We start from the raw sequence: 20,510 nt of genomic DNA, 5'->3' as shown, positions 1-20,510 counted from the left end.
TTTATGAAAACCCTGCCTGGATCAACAAGTTAGAAGACTAGGTTTAAATGGAAGCAAATCATATGTAAACATCCATTTACTGCTTGGATATTTATATTACAAGCACTTCATACATGACCAACATCATCCATCAACAAGCAGAAGAGGAACCTGATTGATTTTGTTTTCACATTGAACCTCGATTATTTGCTGGTGTTCATATAGAAACCTGCATGTCTTGGTCATTCAGATTCATAGCAGCTTTTAAATGCCCTTATATTAGTCAAGCATACAATTTAAGGAAACGAAATCTTCCTGGCTAAAAACAAACCTAAGAACAAGAAGATTATTATTCTGACATTCAAAAGATTACCAGCAGCTGAGTGATGTTATTTGGAGGAACACACTTCTCTGGAACTGCAGCAATCATATTTGTTAGCTTGAATTAATGGAGATTATTTGGCACCAGCAAACTTCTCCTGGGAGAACACTTCACTAGCAGATTTCTCTGAGCCACTGTTAGCTACTATGGACTGTTCATTTTCCTCTCCTGGGAAGCTAGTAGTTGGTAAATGGAGAAGAACAGGTAACCCAAATTGCAATGAAGCATTTGTTGTGGTTTCATCAGGCTCTTCTCTGGTTATTCCTGTATGTAGAGTCAATGCATATTTCAAGTCCCACATAACATCGCTCATAGTAGGCCTCTCACTACCCTTTGCCTCCAAGCACTTCTGAACTGCTTCACCAAATTTTCTCAATGAATTTGAGTTTATTTTATCCACCAGGAAAGGATCAATAATCTTTTCAAGTTGCCGTTTCTTTAGGCAGTGCAAGCCCCAATCTGCTAGGTTCACCTCTTCCTTCTGAGGAGAGTTGATAATAGCTGGTCTAGCACAAAGAACTTCTAGAAGTACCACTCCAAAAGAGTACACGTCGGACTTTTCTGTCAACTCTAAAGACATGAAATAGTCTGGATCGATGTAGCCAATGCTACCTTTTACACCTGTATTATCCAGTGCATGATCAGGACTTCTTGATTTCGAAATACCAAAATCAGATACTTTAGCTGTGTAATTTTCATCAAGCAAGATGTTTGTTGACTTGACATCTCGGTGAATAATTTTCACAGGGGAACCTGTGTGCAGGTGATGGAGGGCTGCTGCTGAGTCAATGCAGATTTCAAGTCTTTTCTCCCATGACAATCCATTTTGTTTAGAACAGCCATCTTTGTCGTAAAGATTATCTTTAAGATTCCCCTTTTCCATGAATTCATAAACTAATATCATCTCAGACTTTTCATCACAGTATCCAATCAAGGAAACAAGGTTACGATGGCGAGCTTGAGAAAGTACCATTATCTCAGTCTGGAATTCTGCAAGACCTTGCTTGTGTCCTGGTTCCCTCCGTTTAACAGCAACTTTCTCGCCACGAAGTGTTCCTTCGTATACTTTACCGAATCCACCCTCACCAACGAAACATTTCAAGTCAAAATCTTGTGTTGCTTGCTGTATTTCAGCAAAGGGTATCCTTAGTTCAAGGCACAGACTAAGACCTGCAGTTCTACCAGTTGACATGTCATTTCCACTGCCGTATCCAAGAAGAGCTAAAGAAGATGGCAAACGCGGAGTTGTATCCCGATCTTCTTTCATGCAAACTAGACGAACCATCACCACCGCCATTATAATGAATGCAAATGTCAGACCAAGTGAAACTGCTATAACGACCAGAATCTTCTTTCTGGGCTTGGGCGGCACGAAAGATGAATACGAGTTTTCCATTAGCTGCATAATCTCAAGGCCATTCAAAAAAGCAGTTTCACTTGTACCATTTATATGAGGACCGACTGTTATGTCGATATTTCCAGTTTTGCCAGAAGCAACAACAAAATCAGCATAAAATGGAGCTGTCAGCTGATTAACTGCCTCATTTGGACTTATCCACTCACAAAATTTTTCATTGATACAGAGATTGAGCCCAGGATAACTAAGAGAGGGATTAATGAAATCACAGAAATGTGCCCGAACAAAGTACCTGGCATTCTCACCGACTTTAAAACGCCAAGTAATATTTGAAAATTTTGGATTCAACTCTTTGGCAGTCCCATAGACATCCTCTGGGGCGATATACTTAGTTGAACCATTAGCTCCACGTTCAAATTCTAGTTGGTCATAGCTGATTTGCTTGTTTTCAGCAGAGCCTGGAAGGAGCAAAAACTGGTCATCTGCTATCCAATGCCTCATAAGTGTATCAGTCTTCTCTGTGACGTTGGGACCTCCAACATTGATCCTATAAATTTTCTGCAAGAGTTTAGAAAGCAAACCGCTGTAATTGCCTTTAATCCCTGAGGAATTGATGCGTACGGCATTATCAGGGATGAAGCCAGTGGGTGCAAGAAAGACTTCAATGGCGTTTACAAAAGCCAAACATGATATTCCCGAAGGTACGAAGTAGATCACAAACTCACCAGCTCCAATTCTAAGCAAGAATTCCTTAACTACTGGTGGTTCATTACTATTTTTCATCTTAAACTTTGACAACAGTAAGAACCATGGAGCTGAGGCATCAGCATCAGCAGACTCAGCTTTAGCAGTGACGTTAAACACAGCATCCGTCAAGATGATAGATGATGATGAAAAAGCAAAGAAATGAAGTCGTACCAGGTACGTGCCGCTTCGGCTTATTCTAAGCTTATAAGGCCAAGGGTGTCTGAATATTCTTGCTGTTTGATATAACAAATGTGTATAAGCTGAAGATTTAGTGTCTCGGACAGGTTTGCTTCCTTTGCATGAGAAGGGACCCAAATTTCGGTCTTGGGTGAAGTTCCTGATTCCAAAGGTCACTCTGGACTTTGATCCACAGTTAATGAAGTATTCATATGGAAGGGTGTAGGTATCATCAACAGCTGCAGGCTCAGCTGGTGAGAGAAGAAAGAGTGAACAAAACAAGAGTAGTGGAAGAAGTGAGAACATAACCATTAAAGAGTTGAGCATTTTTCACAAGAGATCTGGGTTGTTGAAACTTTCACAGTGAAGGGAAGTGTATAAGAGAATGCTGGTTGGACGAATTAAAGTTAAGTGATAAACGTGCATTGCCACCGTTTAGAAAAGAGATTTCTAGTTGACGTTGAATTGCTTTTTGTTAGAGAGAAATTATTTAATGCCCTGGAAAAGCTTGGAATCAAGGATAAGATCGGTTTGGCCCCAGAACCTTTCATTTCTTAACTTTATTCCTTGATGCAATAGACCCCATTAGTATTTGTAGTTTAATCCCTGATATTTTAGTTGGTTTGAAAATAAGGGATTAGCAAAAACCAGTTTCCTAGAAATTGCTTGCTTTTACATTCAAAAACATCACTTGAATATCACCCACTAGAGTTGATAATTTTGGACAGAATTGCACTACACATACACAACATGAAAATAAGGCTGTATTAATACAAATGTGCGTGAACTCAATGAAAGTCTTAGAAACAATATACATTCAACATCAACATAGTGATAGAACAGACAAATTACTAGGCAAAGGACTATCTGCCATCATCAATCTTCAGCTGGGAGAAGACTCCACTAGATGTTGTGGCAGAACCATCATCCTTTTCCATAGGCACATAATCTTTCTCCATTGGGAAGCTGTTTGATGGTAAATGCTGAAAAGTTGGTGATGATGAGTCCAGAGAAGGATCTATGGCGCTGTCCTCGTGGGGCTCTCGGCACACTGCAGTTTGCTGTAGCTGCAATGTGTATTTCAAGTCCCAGTAGACATCATGCATTGTAGGCCTGTTGGCTCCAGTGGGCTTCAGACATTTCTCAACTATTTCACTGAATTTCCTCAGTGAATTAATATTAATCTGGCCTGCCACTGAAGGATCAATAATCTTTTCAAGTTCCCCTTTTTTTAACCAAGACAATCCCCACTCAGCTAAATTTATTTCTTCCATCCTTTGGGAGGTAAGGATAGCTGGTCTAGCACAATGCACTTCCAGGAGTACCACACCAAATGAATAAACATCAGATTTTTCCGTGAACTGAAGGCATTTAAAATACTCAGGATCGAGATAACCGAAGCTGCCTTTTACGCCTATGCTGCGCTCAGCTGGATCAAGCAGACCTGATTTGGAAAGGCCAAAATCCGCAACCTTTGCTACATATCCTTCATCAAGCAATATGTTTGTGGACTTAACATCACGATGAATGATTCCTCCATCTGAACTGGTGTGGAGGTAATGAAGACCCTCAGCTGCTCCGATACAAATTTCAAGCCTTTGATTCAATGTCAATGAAGATAATATAGATGATTTCTCCAGATTCTGATGCAACTTGTAAAGATGGTCTCTGAGATTCCCCTTCTCCATGAACTCATACACCAGTATCATCTCAGGCCCTTCATTGCAATATCCAATCAGGGCAACAAGATGGCGATGTCGAATCCTGGATAGAACCATAACCTCAGTTTGGAATTCTGGAAGGCCCTGACCATGTTTTGACTCGCTTCTTTTCATTCCCACTTTGAGATCATTCCGTAGAGTTCCTCTATAAACCTTACCGAAGCCTCCTTTCCCAATCAGCAATTTGGCCTCGAAGTTTTTTGTTGCCTCTACTATTTCAGCAAAAGACATATTTAACTGAGGGGGATTGACAGATCTTGTGCCTGTTCCAAGATAAGAGCTCATTCTTAGAAAACGAAGGGTACGGACACCATACGAAGTCTTGCACAACAAGGAGAACACCAACAAGCCACAGATAACAAGAAACCCAACGACTGAACCGGTTATGATAAATATTGCACGCTTCCCTTTTGGTTGCCTTATTTCTAGTTCCAAGCCTGGTTCTTTGATAAACTCCATGATCTCGAGTCCACTCAGGTAAGCATATATATCTGTCGCTAACTCCTCCCCAAGGACAACACTAATACCAATAAAGTCAGAATCACCCGAGTCAACCACAAAATCATAGTAGAATGGAATTGCTGTAAAACCAGAATCCTCATTAGGACTAATTTCTTGTTTGTACTTGCTGTATATAAAGAGACCGAAATACACTGTGTTAACCCCCGGAGCAATAATGTCACAGAAATGAGCCCGAACAAGATGACGGGCATTCTTACTGACTTTGAAATGCCAAGTAATGTTAGTAGAATTTGATGCTTGTCCATCATTTAAGATTACTTTTCTGCAAGACATATAAACAGCCTTTGGAACTAAGTTTTCAGATGCTAGAGTAAAGTTTTCGTTAGGTATTTCTTCATCAACATAGTTTACCTTACCATTCTGCAGATAGGTACACCTTTTTGATGAATTTCCAATAAATATATAGTCATCATCAGCTAACCATACTGATGCCGCAGCACTTTGGTCACTAATTGATTGACCCCCAACATTAACCCTCATAACTGTTCTAAGTACCTGAAAGGTCAAGCCTTTGAAAGGACCCTTATTTCCTGTTGAAGTAACATGAATTCGGTTGTCCTTAAGATTTGGAACACGAAAAACTTCTATAGCATTCACAAAAGCAAAAGATGTTCTAAATGCAGGGATGAAGTAGATTCTAAAGCTGGCTGAATTGATAGGCACCAAGAAATCCTTGATCAAAGGGAAAGAAGTAATGTTTCTGAAACTGAGATTGGATACCAGAGACTTATTGGAAGCAGAAACATTGAATAAAGCATCAGCTAGATTAGCCTTGTTGGACAAGAATGGAAAAAAATGAAGGCGTACCGCATGCAGGCCTTTGTCAGTGATGTCGAACTCATACGAAAATGGGCATCTGTAAAACCTTGTTGCTTTGTAGAGAGACAACTCTGTTGTGGACTGGTTAGTGTCTTGGACATATTTGCTGATTTCAACAGAGAAGGAATTGGGATTCTTGTCACCAACAAACTTCCTGTTGCCGCATTGTGGCAAACTAGAACCCGACCCACAGTTGATGAAGAATTTATCTGGAAAATTATAAGGATGGGACAGAATTGGAACAGGATAAAACTGGAGTGTTAGAAACAAAGGTAAGAGTAAGTAAAGGAAGAGCAACTTTTCCATTGAAACTGGTTTGTTCCCTGTATACTGGAAGCTATAAGTATATGTCTAAGCATCAGGAATCAATTGCAATGAATAACAATAATGACCAAGGGAGGGGCAGATGGAAAGGGAAGACTTTGGTTGACCTTATTTATGGAGGAGGATTCATGAATTTTTTTCTTGTTTTTGGTTCTTGTAGTATTTAAGTACATAAAAAATCCTAAAACTAGTGGAAAAGTAGCACTAGCATGATTAATTGGACATCAAGTTGTAGTTTGTATGCATGTATATGTTAGCCTAAAGGACTAAGCCTAGGAGCCAGTGGTCTTGGACAACCAACACAAGACCCATATACGTTGACATGGCTAAGAGAAACACACTTTTGACTATGGCTAAGAGGATCCGAGGACACGTGTTCATATCATATTTAGTTGGAGTTTATTGCCTTGCACACTAAGATTCATGCTGGATGCTTTATACTCAATCTACTCGGCACATCGAAATCCAGGTAAGGTTCTACCTTAAGATGACATCGCTCATGCTTTTAACAAAGATCACCTTGCACAATCAAGTTCAACATGTTTCTTCCACTAATTCGCCTAAAACATTAAAAAAATTACTCCTCTACTATAACTATCCACGTACATAGGGTTTTTTTACTGAAATAGGTTAAAAAAAAATTTAGTACTGAAATAGGTCGTCAGAAAAATTATTTACGAAAATAGTACATTTTTTGTATTGGCGTCTATCTCAGAGGCGCCAATGAATTAAAAAATATTAAATTTTTTTAATAAAATATAATTAATTTTTTTCTCGGGTCAGTAAATGACCCGGTATAATACAAAGTAGTGGTGCCTATCTCAGAGGCGCCAATGGTGGTGCCTATCTGAGAGGCGCCATTAGTGGTGCCATGTTGAGAGGCGCCAATGGTCTTATTTTTCTCTATATATACCCCCAAAACACAGACATAATTTTTAGCAGAGGAACAAAAATAAGGAAGGGAGAAGAAAAAAAGAAAGGAAAAGAAAAAGAAGGATAAGGTATTTTAGTTTATTTCTTTTTAAATAGAATGTAGAGTCTTGTTAGTAATTTTATTATTTGAAAGTTATTTTGTTAGGTTATTAATTTTGTTAGCTTCTGAATGAAAAATTTTGCATTAAAAATTTTATGTAATTTTTTACATTTCAAAATGTTTAAAGAAATTTAAATTTTTTTTTAACAGATCTAGTATTAAAGATGGAGAATTAGATTTTCCATCTATGTTTCACACACCCCAACATACGGATGAGGAGAACGTTGATCACCGTAATCGCCCGCAACGTGAGCGTCGAGCTCCACAAAAATATACCCCTAGAACCACACCATCAAACCATCAATCTTAGGGGGTTTTGTAATATAAACAACCTCATATTTATGTAATGAATTTTGTTGGCATTTTATTTATCAGATGGAGATAATTTTTTTGCGTTTGCAATTTAACTAGTCAACTGTGTATTTATATAATGACTTTTTGCCTTTTATGTAAAAAAAATTTTATGGTTTTTTTTATTTTGCAATTTCAAATTGCTCCATAACTGCAACAAATAGTAGACAAATTTGTGATTCAAACCATCAATTTATGTAATGAAGTACATATCAATTTCTACCCGATTGAGATGATTGTCCAACATGGTAGTTTCAGAGCGGGCATTTACTCCGATTATGACCGGCTAATCTGCATATGCCACACAGCTTCCCGTCAAATTTCTCTCTAATGTCCATTTCGTTATGGATTCTAGATGATTGCGGATGACCTTTCGGGTTCCTACGCAACCTTTTGTCTGAGACAAGCTCGAAGGTCGTCGGAGGTACCTCCCAAGTAGATAAGTCAGGAAGCACGGGGAACTTGTGTTCCCATACACGCAACGTGCGTTTGATGGTGTACACTTCATCGATAAATTATTCTACATTGAGCCAAACTTTAGCACAAGCTGCCACGACATGTGCACATGGATAATGAAGTGTTTGAAACCTCCTGCATTCGCACCGTCTGTTTCGGAGATCAACTCCGTAGGACCTAAGTGGTATACCGGGTCGACGACCGATGGTCTCTGTAACTCGAAACGTTTCATTATGTCGTGAATGTACTTCTACTGTCATTGACCTCGCCATCCGACAGTTTGCAACCATTGCATCCCTAACATCTTCGACAAAGATGTGTCCCGCCTCCATCTGGTTCACTTGTTGCTGACCCATTCTTGGCATCAAGGTAGCAAACCTGTAGAACGTAGCCGAGAAGATAGATGAAATTGGAAGATGCCGTGTTTTTAATAACACAGTGTTGATCCCCTCCACCAAGTTTGTGGTCATTTGACCATAACAAAAGCCCTTGTCAAAACTTCGAGCCCATTGCCACAGCTTCATGATACCCAACCACTGCCGGAAAGATGTGTTGGTTTGACCCTCTATGTCACTCTCAAGTCGGGCCATTCTTTGGCGAAAAATGTGTGGCTCTAGCTCGTACGCTGCATATGTATTAAGAAAATTTAAGTTACAGTATTGTTCTGAAACATTTTACCTTATATTGAAAAGATAAGGTAATTCTTTACCCATTCTCACAACTTGTCTCTTCCAGTCTGCATTCCTATAATCTCGCTGGAAGTTAGCCGCAATGTGCCAGATGCAGTAAACAGATCTCCATGGTACACTGGAAGGCCTAATGGCTGCAATTAATTCATTCATTCTATCGGAGATGATGCAAATATTATCGTTGCTATTAACATACCTCCGCAGGTTGGTAAGGAAGAACTCTCACGATTCCATGTTCTCCTTATCGACGATGGAAAATGCTATCAGGAGCATGTTCCTGTTTCCGTCTTGAGCAACTGCAAGAAGTAGGATCTGTATGTATTTTCCATATAGCCAGGTTTCATCTACTTGCACAAACGATTTGCAGTGGGGAAATGTGCGCACACATTGATCAAACGTCCAGAACATCTGATGGAAACTTTTTTTTCTCGATTGTAGTTGGTCATCCGGCCCGTAATAAGACCGTGTCTGCAACTCAATTACAGTCCCCGACATGTGTTCCCTTATAGCTGCTATCCATCCCTATAACTCATTGTACGATGTATTGAAATCTCCGTACAATTGCTCCATTGCCATCTGTTTAGCTATCCATGCCTTCCGGTATGATACTCGATACTGGAATCATGCTTGTATTTCGGTAATCAGTACCAAAACTTTAATGGCCGGCATGCCATCCTCATTCACGCCTTCGTCGTCAATATCATTCGGGACCTCGTCCACGACGGGATCACTCTCACTATCAACTTCGTAATCAACAGGATCATTACTATAGTATACATCATCACCAACCACATCAGTCTCGGCTGCAGCATTAAGATCAATATCGATCCCGTGTATAGTTGATTGACTATCAACATCTGATACCGGAACCACCATACATGGTGCTTGAACTCTATCTTCTTCACCTAATGGAGTGGGATCTTCAGTTGCCTCCACACCGGCTAACTCAGCAAATAACTGAATCGGTGCATTTTGGTTACTCCGAGTCCCACAATAAAAAGCGACCATTGTCTCCACGTCTTCATCATCTACAAGTTCCATTTCGATAAATTTTATTAGATCTGTCGAAACTAGAAACTTGTAGAAAAAAATTGATATCCTTCTCCCACAACGTCTATAATTTTTTTCACTAATTTTTTTCCTTCATATCATCAAACGAGATATTTCTATTAAATCTCATTGCTACTTGTTTGCGACATTCAAATATACATCCCACGGTTGTTTTCAAAATTACTCCATCGAAATAAACGCATACAAAAATTGATTCTCCATCTTCAATACTAGATCTATTAAAAAAATTTAAATTTCTTAAAACATTTTGAAATGTAAAAAATTACATAAAATTTTAATGTAAATTTTTGATTCGAAGCTAACAAAATTAATAACCTAACAAAATAACTTTCAAACAATAAAATTACTAACAAGACTCTACATTCTATTTAAAAGAAATAAACCAAAATACCTTATCCTTTCTTTTTTTCTTCTCCCTTCCTTCTTATTTCCGTTCCTCTGCTAAAAATTATGTCTGTGTTTCGGGGGTATATATAGGGAAAAATAGGGTTTTTTACTAAAATAGGCTAAAAAAAATTTTGTACTGAAATAGGTCGTCAGAAAGATTATTTACGAAAATGGTATACTTTTTGCATTGGTGCCTATCTCAGAGGCGCCAATGAATTAAAAACTATTTTTTAATGGCGCCTATTAGATAGGCGCCAATGAATATTTTATATTAAATTTTTTTATAAAATATAATTAATTTTTTTCCCGGGTTAGTATATGACTCGGTATAATACAAAGTAGTGACGTCTATCTCAGAGGCGCCAATGAAGGTGCCTATCTGAGAGGTACCAATAGTGGTGCCATGTTGAGAGGCGCTAATGGCCTGATTTTTCCCTATATATACCCCCGAACACAGGCATAATTTTTACCAGAGAAACGGAAGAAATAAGAAGGAAGGCGGAAGAAAAAAAGAAAGGAAAAGAAGAAGAATGATAAGGTATTTTGGTTTATTTATTTTTAAATAGAATGTAGAGTCTTGTTAGTAATTTTATTATTTGAAAGTTATTTTGTTAGGTTATTAATTTTGTTAGCTTCTGAATGAAAAATTTTGCTTTAAAAATTTTATGTAATTTTTTTACGTTTCAAAACTATTTTAAGAAATTTGAAATTCTTTTTAACAGATCTAGTATTGAAGATGGAGAACCAGTTTTTTGTATGCGTTTATTTCGATGGAGAAATTTTGACAACAACCGTGGGATGCATATTTGAATGTCGCAAACAAGTAGCAATGAGATTTAATAGAAATATCTCGTTTGATGATATGAAGGAAAAAATTAGTGAAAAAATTTATAGACGTTATGGGAGAAGGATATCAAAAGTTTTCTACAAGATTCCAGTTTTGACATATCCAATAAAATTTACCGAAATGGAACTTGTAGACGATGAAGACGTGGAGACAATGGTCGTTCTTTATTCTAGGACTCAGAGTAAAAAAAATGCACCGATTCAGTTATTTGCTGAGTTAGCCGGTGTGGAGGCAACTGAAGATCCCACTCCATTAGGTGAAGAAGATGGAGTTCAAACGCCATGTATGGTGGTTCCGGTATCGTATGTTGATAGTCAATCAACTATACATGGGATCGATATTTATATTAATGCTGCAGCCAAGACTGATATGGTTGGTGATGATGTATACTATAGTAGTGATCTTGTTGATTACGAAGTGGATAGTGAGAGTGATCTCGACATGGACGAGGTCCCGGATGATATTGACGATGAAGGCGTGAATGAAGATGGAAACATTAACGCGTCTTCAGTCGGAAACCAGATTCGTCGTATTGTGATACACAATAATCCTGGGGCACACATGTCTCAGATAAACCCCGATGCGGCACGGGCAGCCGAGTTTGCGGAGTACCCTGAAATACTACCTGCTAACCAAATGGGTGTATATTCTGATCCAGAGGAGTTGTGCGTGGGCTAAAGATTTGAAAGCAAGGAAGAATACATATTTGCCATTAAGCGGTATAGCATGAATATATCAGTAGATTATAAAGTCATCGTGTCTAAACCAACATTATATATTGGAGAGTGTTGGAGGTCGGCAGAAGGCTGCAATTGGCGGATACGAGCTGTATTTATCCAGAAGTCGCAGATGTAGGAGATACGAAAATTGGTTGGGCCTCATACATGTACTTCAACACATATGACAGAAGATCATCGAAAACTTGACTCCAAAAATATCTGTACGTGCATCATGCCAATAGTGAAAAACATGCCGACCATTAAAGTTTCGGTACTGATTGCCAAAATACAAGCACGATTCCAGTATCGAGTATCATACCGGAAGGTATGGATAGCTAAACAGATGGCAATAGAGCAATTGTATGGAGTTTTCGATGCATCGTACAATGAGTTACAGGGATGGATAGCCGCTATGAGGGAACACGTGCCAGGGACTGTAATTGAGTTGCAGACACGATCTTATTATGGGCCGGATGACCAACTACAATCGAGAAAAAGAATTTTCCATCAGATGTTCTAGACGTTTGATCAAGGTGTGCGCGCATTTCCCTACTGCAAACAGTTTGTGCAAGTAGATGGAACCTGGCTATATGAAAAATACACACAGATCCTACTTCTTGCAGTTGCTCAAGACGGCAACAGGAACATGCTCTCGATAGCATTTGCCATTGTCGATAAGGAGAACATGGAATCGTGGGAACTCTTCCTTACCAACCTGCGAGGTATGTTATTAGCAACGATAATATTTACATCATCTCCGATAGAGGGAAAGGATTAATTGCAGCTATTAGGCGTTCCAGTGTACCATGAAGATTTGTTTACTGCATTCGGCACATTGCGGCTAACTTCCAGTGAAATTATAAGAATGCAGACTGGAAGAGACAAGTTGTGAGAATGGGTAAAGAATTACCTTATCTTTTCAATATAAGTTTTAATGTTTTAGAGCAATACTGTAACTTAAATTTTCTTAATACATATACAGCGCATGAGCTAGAGCCACACATTTTTCACCAAAGAATGGCCCGACTTGAGAGTGACATGGAGGGTCAAACCAACACATCTTTTCGGCAGTGGTTAGGTACCATAGAACCGTGGCAATGGGCTCAAAGTTTTGACGAGGGCTTTCGTTATGGTCAAATGACCACAAACTTGGTGGAAGGGATCAACGCTGTGTTATTAAAACCACGGCATCTTCCAATTTCATCTGTCTTCTCGACTACATTCTACAGGTTGGCTACCTTGATGTCAAGAATGGGTCAGCAACAAGTGAACCAGATAGAGGCAGGACACGTCTTTGTCGAAGATATTAGGGATGCAATGGTTGTAAACCGTCGGATGGCGAGGTCGATGACAGTAGAAGTATATTCACGACATAATGAAACGTTTCGAGTTACAGAGACCATTGGTCGTCGACCCGGTATACCACCTAGGTCCTACGGAGTTGATCTCCGAAACAGACGGTGCGATTGCAGGAGGTTTCAAACACTTCATTATCCATGTGCACATGTCGTGGTAGCTTGTGCTAAAGTTGGGCTCAATATAGAACAATTTATCGATGAAGTGTACACCATCGAACGCACGTTGCCTGTATGGGAAAACGAGTTTCCCGTGCTTCCTGACCTATCTACTTAGGAGGTACCTCCGACAACCTTCGAGCTTGTCCCAGACAAAAGGTTGCGTAGGAACCCGAAAGGTCGTCCGCAATTATCCAGAATCCATAACGAAATGGACATTAGGGAGAAATCCGACGGGACGCTGTGTGGCGTATGCAGATTAGCCGGTCATAATCGGAGTAAATGCCCGCTCAGAAACTACCATGTTGGACAATTGTCTCAATCGGGTAGAAATTGATATGTACTTCATTACATAAATTGATGGTTTGAATCATAAATTTGTCTACAATTTGTTACAGTTATGGAGTAATTTGAAATTGCAAAATGAAAAAAAAACATAAAAATTTTATTTACATAAAAGGAAAAAAGTCATTATATAAATACACAGTTGACTATTTAAATTGAAAACGCAAAAAAATTATCTCCATCTGATAAATAAAATGCCAACAAAATTCATTACATAAATATGAGGTTGTTTATTACAAAAACCCCTAAAATTGATGGTTTGATGGTGTGGTTCTAGGGGTATATTTTTGTGGAGCTCGACGCTCACATTGCGGGCGATTACGGCCATCAACATTCTCCTCAACCGTATGTTGGGGTGTGTGAAACATAGATGAAAAATCATGTCTCAAATGCCATCGATGAACTTGAGCTGGGAGGAGAGGAGTACGACGGCGGATACGTGCCGGAAGGAGCGGAGTATTGAGGTGGATGCGAGCTCGCGAAATAGTCATCACCCCCAATTCTAGATGATAAGAACTATCCCTAGAATGTAGTTCTGTCTTTGGTGCATGATACGGATCTGGAAGGGGTTGTGTAATTCGTGTCTTATGCGGAGGGACTACCATCGACCGCCTACCAAGCAGAAATGGTTTCCCTATCTCATAGTACCACTGTATGTATTCTAACGAGGGCTGCAAATCTAGAGCACAATCCATCTGAGGTACCCTCCCGAACCAGTTGTTTCACATCGTAATATATTCTTCGTGCACTTCTCCCTAATTATATCCATACCTCCCCCTCTTTCTCATCCCATGGATCTCCCTCAATTGTACTGGCAGTGTCGGGATATACTATATGCAACCGAATTGCCGGAGTACTCGATTGCCATGATACCACTCCACTACGTCAAAATTTATAATGGGTGCGCTAATGCACCATAGGTTTGAGTGGACGTGGGCAAATGAGGGGATAACTGCCATAATTTTTAGAACAGAATATGACATCCAAATGAACTGCACAGTTAATAACATTGTTATATTAACGCGGGTCGAGTGAGATAAAATAATAAAATCAAGTTTATATTGGAAAAACTTACCCCCTCTCCAGCATGATTCTCAATCATTAAACGGTATATCAGAACCGTGTATGACCTCCCGATACCCAGATTAGTACTCAATCTACGAAAATAAATTGTTAGAATAATATAATATAAAAAAGTCAACTAATTATTATAATGAGTAAAAATTCATCACCTATTAACGAGTGGAAATATATATGATTGATGACTAATGGATGCCAAGAATGACATCCGGTAAAGTGCCCACGACTGCAGCAGTATGAGGCACCCACCCATGTCAACCGCAGAAGGATCTGTTGTCCGACAAAGTTCGCGATACAGAATGGCTAAAACTGCGAACCCCCAACTGTATGAACGAATGTTATGCAAATTGGATAATAGGGGTAAGTACATCAAGTGGACCTTACTGCCATTTGCATCCGGCATGAGTACACCCTCTATAAGGTGCATAATGTAAGCTCAAACGGCCTGCATCACCTCCCATTCATTAGCAGTACTTGGCAAATGCTTAAAATTGGTCTTTAGCCATAAAAATCTCAAACTGGTAAATTTCCCTCACTTGGCGAGCGTCCAAGTAATTCATAGCAAAAGGTAGCCGGCCTAGAGATTGAACTTACGCCCATGACCGCATTCCCGTCTATGGGAAGCCCGAGCTGTACTGCAACATCCTCTAGAGTGACGGTACACTCTTCGCATGGCAAATGAAATGTGTGGGTCTCCGGACGCTATCGCTCGACTAAAGTGGAAATCAAGTCGTATCGCAGATCAAAAGTTCGGATCGATGCCGCTGATCCGAACCCGGCTAACTCTAAGTATGGGATTAGGCGTTCATCTGGCTGAAACCCTACACTATTAACATGGCCACTCAATATGCGGTACGGACCCTGACATTATTAAATTAGCAAAATAGTTAATACAATATAATTTAATTCAGCAAATAACATGAGTATCAAATAAAAATTTTATTACCATCTCATTAATAGTACTATATATGTGATTACTATTATTAATCAAAGAACCCATTTCCGCAAATCAGAATTAAAAAAATGAATTCATTTAATTTGTTTCAAAAAATAATAAATAATGTTAAATAAATACAAAATCAAATAAAATTACATTGTATAAAAGTTACATTATATAAAAATTAAATGAGTTAACAACAACTATATGATTAAAAAGTTAGTTATAATTAAACTTTTAATAAATTGATTTTAATTTTTTTATAAACTTATATGTTAAACTCACCAAATACTAAACTAAACACAACAATTTATAACTTAATCCTAAATTACTAATAAATTAAATTTTAAATAATTACAAACACAAAATTTATAACATAATCCTAAATTACTAACAAATTAATTATAAAATAATTACAATATTCATACAAAAATTACGATATTACAATAGTCATACAAAATTACAATATTCATACAAAAAATTACAATATTCATAAAAAATACAATATTCATACAAAAATTACAATATTACAATATTCATACAAAATACTAATCCAAAACTATAAATACAAAATTAATTATAAAATCATTACAATATTCATACAAAATTACAATATTCATACAAAAATTAGAATATTCATACAAAATACTAATCCAAACTATAAACACTAAACATAAATAATTTATAATTAATAATTAATAACAAAAATTCACAATATCTTAATTAAACTCTTTAAATTATAAAAAATTATTTACTAAAATAATACATTACCTTTTTCTTTCTTTCTTTTTCTTATTCTCTTCTTCTCCTTTCTCTTTTTTTTTTTTTCTCTCTACCGTCCATTGCATGCTTGGGGACCATTTCCTTATAGGCTAAAAATTATGGTGTTGAAGGGACAACACCATGCTGCTCTTGCAGCGGTGCAACGGTGGGCAGAAGGTCACCCATTGGCGCCTCCCTATGAGGCATTTTTAATGGCGCCTCTCTATGAGGCACAATTAGTGGCGCCTACCTGACAGGGGCCACCCGACCCGACCCGTTGACCGTATTTTGACCCGTATTTTTATTTAAATTTTTTTAAAAAAATAAAAAAAATATTTTATTCAAAAAAATTAATAGTTTTTAATTCATTGGCGCCTCTGAGATAGGCACTAGACCTGTCCATGGGCCGGGCCGGAAAAATTTTCGGCCCAACTCTTAGGCCGGGCCTGCCCGCCCAAATATGGGCTGAATTTTGCCCAGTGCCCGCCCGAAAAAAAGAGGCTTGAGCCTGCCCGGCCCGGCCCGATTTTTAATAAACACAAAAAATATTTTAAAATAAAAATAAAAATAAAAATTTTTAAAGTATTTTAAAATTAAAAATTAAAAATAAAAATAAAATATATATTTATTATATTCGGTAGGCTAGCCTGGGCCAAAAAGTTGAGCCGAGCCTGGCCCATTTTTAAACGGCCTCATTTTTTTGCCAAGCCCATATTTCGGCCTAAATTTTACCCTAACCTCCCATATTTTGGGCGGGCCGTCGGGCCGGGCCGGGCCGCCCGGCCCATGGACAGGTCTAATAGGCACCAATGAAAAAAGTATACCATTTTCGTAAATAATCTTTCTGACAACCTATTTCAGTACAAAATTTTTTTTTGGCCTATTAAAAAACCCTAAAATAAGACCATTGACACCTCTCAACATGGCACCACTAATGGCGCCTGTCAGATAGGCACCACCATTGGCGCCTCTGAGATAGGCGCCACTACTTTGTAATATACCGGGTCATTTATTGACTCGGGAAAAAATTAATTATATTTTATTAAAAAAATTTAATATAAAATATACATTGGCGCCTCTGAGATAGGTGCCAATAAAAAAAATGTACCATTTTCGTAAATAATCTTTCTGACGACTTATTTTAGTACTAAATTTTTTTTAATAAAAAACCCACGTACATACAAACTTTTAATCCTTTTTAAAATTATTTTTATCCATTTTGTCTTTACTAATTTAAGTATCAAAACACTCTCCAAACCAAACACCTTTTAATTCATTTTCATTTTTCACTGGATTTAGACTATCTCAATAGTATCAACCTTCTCAAGGCATCAGCAATATCAACTTAAAAACAACGTACTGAGCAGAATGGCTCACTGATCCAGTACCTTGCAGTTGGAATTTGGAAATAGTTTGGGTTGGTAATGTAAATTATTGTAAATCGGATAAATAAATAATTTTATAATTCGGTAGAAGCAATTAACTGCTACAACAATTGAATTAATTAAAAACACAGTGCGCAAAATTCAACATGTTTTTATAAATTCTACGTTACTCCGTTTTAAAGGTAGAGACTATGAAATGAAACAACTCTTTTTGGTATGTTATACTAATATCTTATATCCATAGCATAGGATAATTAAAAATTTCATAAAAAGCAGCTTCCGACATTTATAGTCTAAACATTAAAACTAGATGAAAAACATTATACGCCATATAATTTTGCAATATATAAAACTCTTCTAAGCTGCCCTATAAAGATCCTTGTGGAGGATGGCGCGTGCCTTGCACATCGCTTCCAATGGCTCAACTTTGGGCATGGTGACTCCTTTACCTTCGGTCATATCAATTTCTTCCACACCTACCCTTTTCCATTCGAAGCATTGGATCAATGACCCCAAAGTTAAGTTGACCATACGGTGAGCCATGCTTGCCCCAGGACATGCCCTCCTTCCCATACCGAAAGGCAAGTACTTGTGCCCATGATCTTTACTTTCACTCTCAAACCTTTCCGGCTTGAAACTCGACGGATCATCCCACAACTCAGGGTCTCTTTGTATCGCCCATGCATTGATTAACACAATGGTGTTGCTAGGCACATTATACCCACCTATGGTACAGTCATCGGATGTTTTATGAGGCACTAGAAGTGGGGCGGCCGGGTATAGTCTAAGGGTCTCCGACATCATGTTTTGAAGGTAAGGTAGCTTAGCAATATCCGATTCATCAATCAACCTTTCTTCACCAACTTGAGCATCGATTTCCGCCTTCGCTTTCTTCAACACCTCTGGGTTATTCAGTAAGTTCGACATGGCCCACTCTAACGTCACCGCCGATGTGTCAGTTCCGGCGAAAAGCAATACCTACAAAGCAAGGAGATGGTATCAATCATCATGTATATTTCCTTTGTGCCTTTTAAATAAACTGAGTATAACTTGACTTACAACTATAAGCCCTTTGATAGTCTGATCGGTGTAGTTCTCAGGCTCCGATTCTTGTAAAGAAAGGAGATGATCGATCATCATATTTCCTCCATTTGCATTTCGACGTTCATCGATTAGCCCTTGCAAGAAACCATCCATCCTCTTAAAGAGCTCCAACAGTTTCTTCTCATAATTACCAGCCCAATTCAGTATTGGCAGATAATCTGCCGGATTCCCTGCGCCAGAATATTCAACCACCTCTGCTATGAGCTCCCTAAACTCCTTTGCCTCACCGTCATCACTAACATCTTCACCAAAATATATCTTTCCGGCCATCATTCGCATGAGATTATTAAGTATCAAGTCAGTAAACATTGATTTAAGCTCTACCTTGGCAAAAGCTTCTCGCGAGTTATGAGATAGTTTCAACAACAATCTTCGCACTTCATCTTTTCTGATACCGTGGAACTTGTTGAGACGATTCGGTGAGAAGATTTCGATTGTACAAATACGACGGAGGTTACGCCAATAATCACCATATGGCGCGCTTACGACGGTGGTGTGGTTATAACCCAGGTGTTTGCTCAACAGCAAGTTGGGGCGATTGGCTAACACGATATCGTTCTTGGTTAAGCATTCCTGGATCACTGAGAGTGATGAAACGACCACGGCAAGGCGTGAACCCAAGCGAAGAGAAAAGACTGGACCGAGCTTTTTCGAAAGCTGGAGGAAGGGACGGTGAAGAGGTGGGTTTATTAGCAAGTGAAGGTGGCCAATGATGGGAAGGGAAAGCGGACTGGGCGGCAAGTTTTCATGGCGATGTTTTGATTGAAACAAGAAGTTGAAAGCCAGGAAAAGAAAAAGAAGAGCAAGAGATGCGTAAAAAAGGGTGGATTCTTCCATGTTTAATTTGGTTAAATTTCTAGTTCTAGTTGGGTCTGCTTAAATACAGTAATGTAATTAAAAAGATATTGACTATTGACTTACTATCTTCTCTGTCCTTAATTATCTGCATTCCGGTCAACATAATGTGTTTACTTTTTAGCGAAATTAGGTTTGATCATTCGGGACGAGGATGAAATTTCTACCAAAAACAAAGAAAAATAATTAAAATAATATTTCAAAGGTTTTCTATTTCTTTTTGAAACTTATTCTTTAATTTTGAGTTAATAATAATTTTGGCCACTAATATTTGTATCTTTTGTCAAAATGGTCTTAATTGTATTTTTAATCTTTTTGGCCATCAATCTTTGTTCTTTTCTACAATCTGATTTTTCTAACTGATTTAATGAAAGTACCTTTAAAAAGTTAACGAGGATGATGTGTAATTTCATATGTGAAATATTTTAATGAAATGTAATTTATTACTTAGATAATCCAATAAGATAATTACACGTGAAAATAATAAAATAAATAAATGATACATTAAATTAAAAAATTCTTAATTTAAAAAATAAACATAATTATCTAAAAAATTAACTCAAGAAAAAATTCCCAATAAACAAACGTATGAAAGATTAAAACCTTTTGTTCAAAAAAGAAAGATTAAAACCTTTTGAAAGAAAAAAGAAAGATTGAAACCTTGAATTTATTCATTAAATTTGTTAGAAAAATAGATTGAAAAAAAAGGTTGATGGCCAAAAAAGCTCAAAAATACAATTAGGGTCATATTAACAAAACATGCAAATACTAGTGGCCAAATTTATTATTAAGTCTAAAAATTTTTATTCTTCCATTTAATTTTTCTGTTAAAGTTAACAATATTAAAGGTAAATTAATTTTTTAATCCTCAATATTTATAATTTTTGTCAATTTGATCCTTACCTTTTAAAAACAAAACAAAAATTAAAATTAACTTTTTTCATATT

General features: G+C 37.8%; 3 protein-coding genes across 3 annotated transcripts; all 3 read right to left on the bottom strand.

Moving 5' to 3' along the window:
- Nucleotides 1-42: 42 nt before the first annotated feature.
- LOC128034529 (probable receptor-like protein kinase At5g24010) lies at nt 43-3,155 on the bottom strand. Its single transcript, XM_052623006.1, has one exon. The coding sequence runs from the start codon at nt 2,967-2,969 to the stop codon at nt 435-437; it is 2,535 nt and encodes an 844-aa protein (XP_052478966.1). The 5' UTR covers nt 2,970-3,155; the 3' UTR covers nt 43-434.
- Nucleotides 3,156-3,329: 174 nt separating this feature from the next.
- LOC105801078 (probable receptor-like protein kinase At5g24010) lies at nt 3,330-6,185 on the bottom strand. Its single transcript, XM_052623007.1, has one exon. It carries the CDS (start codon nt 6,008-6,010, stop codon nt 3,506-3,508), a length of 2,505 nt encoding a protein of 834 aa, XP_052478967.1. The 5' UTR covers nt 6,011-6,185; the 3' UTR covers nt 3,330-3,505.
- Nucleotides 6,186-17,850: 11,665 nt separating this feature from the next.
- Nucleotides 17,851-19,566, bottom strand: LOC105803974 (cytochrome P450 81Q32). Its single transcript, XM_012636449.2, has 2 exons — nt 18,664-19,566; nt 17,851-18,582 (listed from the first exon to the last, which is right to left on the bottom strand). The coding sequence occupies exons 1-2, from the start codon at nt 19,543-19,545 to the stop codon at nt 17,962-17,964; spliced, it is 1,503 nt and encodes a 500-aa protein (XP_012491903.1). The 5' UTR covers nt 19,546-19,566; the 3' UTR covers nt 17,851-17,961.
- Nucleotides 19,567-20,510: the final 944 nt, after the last annotated feature.

This window comes from Gossypium raimondii, chromosome 11, assembly GCF_025698545.1.
Source record: "Gossypium raimondii isolate GPD5lz chromosome 11, ASM2569854v1, whole genome shotgun sequence".
Lineage (NCBI taxonomy): Eukaryota > Viridiplantae > Streptophyta > Magnoliopsida > Malvales > Malvaceae > Gossypium > Gossypium raimondii.
This window is presented reverse-complemented; position numbering and strand designations above follow the sequence as displayed.

Bases quoted from the DNA above. Each gene is read 5' to 3' on its own strand.
- LOC128034529 (XM_052623006.1), bottom strand. From the start codon at position 2,969: ATGCTCAACTCTTTAATGGTTATGTTCTCACTTCTTCCACTACTCTTG.
- LOC105801078 (XM_052623007.1), bottom strand. From the start codon at position 6,010: ATGGAAAAGTTGCTCTTCCTTTACTTACTCTTACCTTTGTTTCTAACA.
- LOC105803974 (XM_012636449.2), bottom strand. From the start codon at position 19,545: ATGGAAGAATCCACCCTTTTTTACGCATCTCTTGCTCTTCTTTTTCTT. The intron at 18,583-18,663 runs GTAAGTCAAGTT...CTTGCTTTGTAG, and splicing joins CTATCAAAGGGCTTATAGTT to GTATTGCTTTTCGCCGGAAC.